At 33.6% G+C, this 7,725-nt stretch overlaps 1 protein-coding gene and 1 pseudogene across 2 annotated transcripts; both read right to left on the bottom strand.

The window, feature by feature from the left end:
• Positions 1–911: 911 nt before the first annotated feature.
• On the bottom strand, positions 912–3,700 carry LOC136065432 (probable nucleoredoxin 1; annotated as a pseudogene). The gene is made up of 3 exons (XR_010627056.1): positions 3,490–3,700; positions 1,774–2,626; positions 912–1,626 (listed from the first exon to the last, which is right to left on the bottom strand). The product of XR_010627056.1 is annotated as a probable nucleoredoxin 1 (transcript).
• A 2,426-nt stretch (positions 3,701–6,126) lies between these two features.
• LOC136065433 (uncharacterized) lies at positions 6,127–7,134 on the bottom strand. The gene has a single exon (XM_065768587.1). It carries the CDS (start codon positions 7,132–7,134, stop codon positions 6,127–6,129), a length of 1,008 nt encoding a protein of 335 aa, XP_065624659.1.
• Positions 7,135–7,725: the final 591 nt, after the last annotated feature.

Genomic DNA, 7,725 nt, shown 5'->3' with positions numbered 1-7,725 from the left:
TATTTTGCTTATGTTGCTCCTCAATGTAGTGTTACCTAATAAATTCATCAATAACAGAAGTCCAATCACACCTGTTATCAAAAGTCTTCGTATATTATTTATATGATTTTTTTTTTCCCTTAAAACTCATTACTTTATTCATGTTTGATATCAATTAATAATAACATAATGATTGAAATATACTTTTTGCCCTTAAAATTTGAAGTGGTTTTCATTTTGACATTTTACATTTCATAATTTTAATTTTGATCATTCATGTTTGATTTTATTTTTATATTCAATTTGTTAATAATCTTACCATTAAATACCCTTTATGTTTATCTATTTCATAGAATACCGTCTCTAAAATGTTATAGAATGCAAGAATTCATAATTATAGACAGAAAAAAAATAATAATATGTACAATTAAATTACTAACAAATGGATGACAAAAGCTAATATAAAATCAAAATCAAAAGATAACAAGATAAAATAAAAATTGTGAAAGGAAAAAGGCCAAAATAAAAAATAAAAACCTCGAAATTACAAGACAAAATAAAAATTGTGAAGGAAAAGGGCCAAAAAAAAAAAATATATATATATATATATAAATATAAAACCTCAAATTTAACCACTAAAAGTGTACTAATAATATAAATTTACATAAATGTTCTAAAACACCCTTATATCACCAAGAATCCCATTAAAAGTGTACTAATAATATAAATTTACATAAATTGTTCTAAAACACCCTTAATATCTTCCACCAATCCAATTGTTTTATGTTGCAACTTCCTCCTCAGCTTTATCTTCCCCAAATATTAGAATTAAGTTCAATGTAACAAATGAATCATATAGTGACAGTAAGAAATACACAGTCTAATTCTTTGAGGGATATTTATCTCAGGAAACAAAACTTCAAGGTTCAAAGTCACAAAAACTTAACACCAGTGATTTTTATTTATCACATAGAACAAGAACACTAACATTGCAGCTTCAGTCTTATCACACCATATTTATACTAGTACTTTGAAGTCATGACACTCATATTTCACTTAGCGACACTTAATTACACACAAGACACACTAACAAAGAACAAAAATTTACAATAACGTAGTACCTAAGTAATCACCAACAGTATGTAACCCATACACATATTTTATCATTGAATGCTCTCAAGCTTTACGGCAGTGACCTCCATCGCAAGCAGATCCCTCTGCTTTCTTCTCATCTTCTTTTGCCACTTCCTCAGCCTTTTCCACCAAACGCTTCAGATGGTCTTCGGTGAATGGATAAGCATCTGCCCCATGAGCTGTTATGAGCTGCCGGGCTTCCTTAGTGACTGTCCTGCCACTGGGGCCGATAGCTACAGCTGCAGGAATGCCTTGAATTTTGAACTTGCGTGCCAAAAATGACTTCCTCTTATCACCAAATGGGAGGGCTAACCAAGGCATGCCTGCAAAGAATTCATCGAACGAGGATTGATCACGGTCACTTGAGATGAATATGATTTCAAATGCGTTGTCCTTTTCTTTGATCTCATTGTATGCTTTTACAAGCTTAGGCAGGAATGCGCGACATGGGGGGCACCAGTGAGCTGAAAAATAAAGCAGAATGTTCTTTCCAACTAGTTCAGACACCAGGACCTAACCAGATACATAATTCAAAATTAATTTATGACAATTCAATTATTGGTACTATTCAAATATCAATGTTCATCAAACTTCTAGGATTAGAATTTCAATTGATAGCAACAAGGATTAAATTTTTTTACCAATCAACAAGAATTGTACCTTGGAACCACTTTTGTCTATCACAAAATCACTTTCCTCAGAAACTAAAATTGTTTCTAGCGTCTGTGCTTCAAGTCTAGCCTTCTCAATCTCAGCAAGCTCAGCAAGCTTCTCTGGAGTAAAAGGGTAAGCTTCAATACCATGCTCCTCAATGAGTTCAGCCACATTTGGGTTTAATGTCTTCCCATCTGGCCCAATTACAACTACAGTAGGAAGAGTTTCAAGGTCAAAGTAACGAGCAAGCTTTTCGCAGCACTTGTCCTTAAATGGCACTGCCAACCACGGCATTGTATTTTAATTATGTCATTCACATATTTAGAAGAACAGGACCGGACCAGAGCAGAGCTATCAGTGTACTTAGCCAAAAGTATACCTCATTTCCATCATTGGAAACTAAATGACTGCGGGAGCCATGAACCAAAATAGTACTCAAAGACTGGTTCTTCTTGGCATTCTCTTCTTCCTCTTTCAAGAAATTGATTCTTTCTGTAGTAAATGGATAACCATCCACTCCGTATTCACCAATGATTCTGACCCCTTGATTAGTCACAACCTTCCCAGTGGCATCAAGAAAGATAAGGTTAGGGATGCCCCTCACTTTGAACAATTCCTTGAGGCGTTTCCGGGTCTCTGAATCTGAAAATGGAATAGCAAGCCAAGGCATCTTGGCCAAGTAGCCATTGAATGACTCATCATTCCTATCAGAAGAGATGAAGACCACTTCAAAGTCACCTTTAGGCAAGAGCTCTTCATAAACTTCCACCAAGTTTGGAGTGAAATGACAACATGGACCGCACCATGAGCCAGAGAAATACAACCCCACTGTCTTTCCTATCAAATTACTGATTTTAACCTATGAAAAAACATAAAAGATAAATATGATTCTTCTCTTTTTTCCCCGAAAATTAGTAAGTTAAAGGAGTCATGCACGCAATGATAAATTACTACTTATCCTTACAAGTTTAAAAGGATAGGAAATGATAAATATAAATATTTAACATTTTAACACATAGGAGATCTTAAATCCAAGCCCTTTTTAATGGTCAATATATGATTAAGAAAAGCAAAATTCATTTTGATCTAGCTCAGCATATATAAGATCAAAGTCAAATCTTCTTGCAAATCTTAAAATTTCAGATAATTAATTGAAGTAGGTACTTGCATAAATATTTAATGGACTAGGTTTCTTATAGATAATATGAACCGACTAAATATCTAGTTAGAAACAACAAGTCTACAAACACACAACCAATATGTCAAATTGTGATTGATACATAATATAAATAATACCACTGAAGAACAAAAAAATAAATAGTATCACCGAGATTACTTTTTTATCCCAACAATAACCACTGTCAACCTAATACTTAAAATTTGTTATAAAAATATTATGGTCATAGTATTTTTTATAATATAAGTAGTGAAATTCCTGTGAAAATAATGTTGTTCCCATCATAATTTGACGACTTAGGTAAGAAATTAGTCCTTAAAATTGTTGATTTTGAAAAGACCATCCCTAAAAAAAAAAGGTTTAAAATTATGATTCTATTTCTCTAGTTATGTGTTTTATTTCAAGAAAAAAAATGATGATCCTATATTAACACAATAATGGTCTAATTTTACCGTATTAAATAAATAAATAAATAAAACAAACATCATTTTGTTGTTTCACACAGGAAATACTGTGTTGTTACTACTATATATAGTAAATAAAACCTGATCGCCGTTGTTGCGGACTAGATAATCCCTCTCCTCGGACGAGAGAAGTGAAATTAGATCATGAGAAACGTTGTCAACGTCGCCGTTTGCCATGTCTTTGTGTTTTTCTGGGCTCACTCACTCTCTTTATGTCTGCAAATATAGTCTGTGTCTGTGCCTTTGTTTTTCTGCTTGTCTCTGCACTTCTGCTTTGATTTTTGGTCTTTTTATTTTACTCGTGAGTCGTGAGTCATGAGGGTTGAAAAATACATTCTTATTCGCTAAGTCTTGTGACGTCAAGTTGTTTTTTTTTGATAAGTCTTGTGACGTCAAGTTGTTGATGCTGTTAAATGTGATTGGTGCATATGTGGAATTAATGGCAAGTTCTGTGTGTACATCGCTTGATGTGGTATAATATGATTGCTGCATAGATAAATAGCAAATTTTATGTGTAATTACTAATTAACATTATTCATATTCTTAAAAAAAGAAGAAGCATTACTCATATATATATATATATATATATATTTATAAAAAATTCTATATACAAAAAAATTTCGCAACAATTTATGGGTTCTATAGATAAATAGCAAATTTTATGTGTAATTACTAATTAACATTATTCATATTCTTAAAAAAAGAAGAAGCATTACTCATATATATATATATATATATATATTTATAAAAAATTCTATATACAAAAAAATTTCGCAACAATTTATGGGTTCTTTTGGTTAAGCATTTTAAGTACTTAAAAGCGCGTTTTTAAAACTCAAAACTCTGTTTCATGACAATGATATCTTATATCTTTTTTATAAATACTTATTTTAAACTCAAAACATCATTTTGCAATAACTTATCCAAATGCGTCTTATATGTGATAGTAATAAGTAGAAAAGTAATGTTTGTGATTAAGATAAGAATCAGTAAAAACTTGCAAATTTAATCATTGTGAATTTTTTTTTATTTGTTCAATTTTTTATATCACTAACATTACTCTTCCTTATCAATCATGAGAACTAGGGCTAGGCACCATATTCCTATCATAGCTCCCCATGAATATGTCCTGGTTAATCATTCCAATTCCAGGCTGAGCACATGGGTGGCTCCACTTGGAGCCCAGGGGTTCAAATGAACCCCCTGCTAGCCACAAAAAAAGAAGAGAAAAAACTATATATATATATATATACACTCTTCCTTATTAATCATGAGAACTAAGGTTGAGCACCATATTTCTATTACAGCTCCACTTGAATATGTCCTGGTTAATCATTCTAATTCTAGGCTGAGCACCATATTTCCAATTATAACTCCACTTGAATATTACAGTTACTACAAATTTTACTATATAAAACTTACAAATTGATGTGTTATCAATCATAAAAAAATCATAAAAAGACTATTTAATTATTTATTGCTACATCATTTTTTTAACTTAATATAAGAAAACTTGTAATAATTTCTCATTTTTATTATTATTTATATATAGAGATTAGGTAGAATTTTTATTATTATTTTATTTGATCGAATGAGATAAAGAGAAATGAGTTCAAAGGTGAACCCTGACCCTATGGCAAGTGGACTCGTACAATTAAGTAATTGACCATTCATTTTGTTGTGGAAAATAACACTTAAGATAAAGACGAAGACTTTGTTCGAGTCGCATGTTCTCATTAAGGTGATTTATTTTGAAGTTTGCTTAATAAAAAAAAATAGTATAAATTGATGAAATGGCTGAAAATAATATTGAAGTGATAAATAAGACTTAAAAAATTGATTTTATTGACATAAAATTATTTTTTAACTAGCACTATGCGGTGCTTGTTAACCGAATTTTAAAATAAGCCACTAGCCAGCCCATTAGTCCTATATACCTCATGGTCTAATAATACTTTGTAGGCAGCCTTTGGCAATTTCAAGGGGATGGCTTAATTTTTAGGGAAAAAATAGTCAAATATTATTATTTTTAGAAATTGTTAGTGTTTTATTAAGAAATATTTAGTAATGAATTACTTTTTGAACTTGATTTTGGCATGGAATTCAAATTTACGCTTGTCTGATAAAGGAGTTTGAGGAGTGTTATTTGTAATTTTTTAAAATATATATATATATATATAAATATGTGTAATGTTGTTTAAAAATTAAAAATAAAAATTTAAAATATCTTACCAAAAAATTTCAATTAAAACTCGAGGTTAGGAAACTCGAATTCTTCTGCCTGTTTACTTCCCCGTGACCCTCGCAAAAGGGAAAAAAATCATTGGAATATGCAGCGCGGGACGTGACCCACAAAAGAAAGAAAGAAAAAAATTCATTGAAATATGCAGAGTGGGTGACGATGAAGTGTGTTGATATAGGTGGACACTTTTAACCAAAAAAAAGAAAAGAGGAATAGGTGGACACTTTTCAACCCACATAGACATGTGTCCTTCTGACACAACCCTTCCAGAAGAAGACCCTACATGCATAAAGTCCTTGAAGTACTGTACCTCCATGAATATGGACACCTCAAACCAATTTTCAACGTTATCTTCCTATTTTTATGGCTGGGAATTCATGCTCAACGTGTGGCATTTTTACGACAACCAATTCTCTTTTTTTTTGATGGGAATACTATGCTTTCCTTTATTGATTACCAGAAGAAGTGCTTACATCCTAGGCACACGCGTGCTCAATTAGGCTAAGAGTTTCCTCCAACCATACCACAAAATCTCTAACATGTCTTGTAAATTGGGCTAAAATATGGGCCGGTCTATTGCCTTGCCTCTTAACATGACTGAAAGAAATACAACAAAAATGCTGAATTGATAGTAAAATGCTAGAAACAATAGTGTCAATACAAGTGGGGGCCTCTGTGGAGCCCACGAGCGCCTGGTAAAGGCTCAGGGAGTCTGTTTCGCATATAATGTCCCTAAAGCCCATCTCCCAAGCAAATTGGACCGCAACCTCCATTGATTTTGCTTCAGCTTCCAAAGTGGCCAATGGTGCAAGGACCCTCTTGCTCATTGCTGCCAAGACCTTGCCTTCCCCATCTCGAACCACCGTTCCTATTCCTGTCGCTTGTAACTCCTTCAGCACAGTAGCATCCACATTCATCTTGTAAAAAGGGTGGTCGGGAGGGTGCCATTTCACGGCTTCCGATGGTCTGGTCGGTGGTATCTCTTCTGTTGCAGCACGGTAATCTTGCAGTAAAGTTGAAGCCCTCTTTACTATGGTTTTCCCAGTGCTCCGTGGACCCCCATTCCGAACAGCATTCCGGTTCTTCCACATCTCCCAACATATTGTTATAGTGGTTTCCAATAGCTCCGAATTCGATGCATTACATTTCATAATCTTCCACACCACATCCAAGAAACTCCACCACGGTTCTATGTGAAAAGGGAAAACCAGTTTGCTATTCTCCCATATTTCTTTTGCTTTCTCACAAAACCAGAACATATGACAGTTTGTTTCAGGTTCTCCCCCACACTCATTGCACAGCTCATCTTTTGTTATCATTCTTCGCCTCAGGTTCACTTTGTTGGGCAGGATATCTCTCCATGCCCTCCAAGCAAAATTTCTGATTTTATTTGGTATATTCATGCACCAAATCCGCCACCAAATTTGCTTCACCTTATTGTTGTCTGAGCTTGCTCCTCCTCTACCCAGACTGCTATCCTCCATTATTAATTGGTAGGCACTACGAACCGTGAATTTGCCCTTCACTGTGCAAGCCCAAACCAATTTATCCGGAAGGAGGCTTATGCTTAGAAAGATGCCTAGCATCGTCTCTGCCTCATAGGGCCAGAATATTTGTCTAACCAAAGAAACACTCCACTCCTTTTTTTCATGGTCAATCAGCTCACATACTCTAGCATCGGCATCAAGAGAGTTTTGTGGAGAGATTACCTTAAATAAGGATGGTGTAGGAAGCCACTTGTCAATCCATATCTTGATGCAACGTCCATCTCCTACTCTCCACCGTATCCCCTTTTTTACCACTTCCTGTGCTGTTATTATACTTCTCCATCCAAAAGAAGGGTTGTGACCGAGCTTTGCNAAAAAAAAAGGTTTAAAATTATGATTCTATTTCTCTAGTTATGTGTTTTATTTCAAGAAAAAAAATGATGATCCTATATTAACACAATAATGGTCTAATTTTACCGTATTAAATAAATAAATAAATAAAACAAACATCATTTTGTTGTTTCACACAGGAAATACTGTGTTGTTACTACTATATATAGTAAATAAAACCTGATCGCCGTTGTTGCG

Source organism: Quercus suber, unplaced genomic scaffold (assembly GCF_002906115.3).
Source record: "Quercus suber isolate HL8 unplaced genomic scaffold, Cork oak 2.0 scaffold_967, whole genome shotgun sequence".
Lineage (NCBI taxonomy): Eukaryota > Viridiplantae > Streptophyta > Magnoliopsida > Fagales > Fagaceae > Quercus > Quercus suber.
The sequence above is the reverse complement of the archived record's forward strand: the minus strand, read 5'-3'. Positions and strand labels throughout refer to the sequence as shown.

Bases quoted from the DNA above. Each gene is read 5' to 3' on its own strand.
- LOC136065433 (XM_065768587.1), bottom strand. From the start codon at position 7,134: ATGGAGGATAGCAGTCTGGGTAGAGGAGGAGCAAGCTCAGACAACAAT.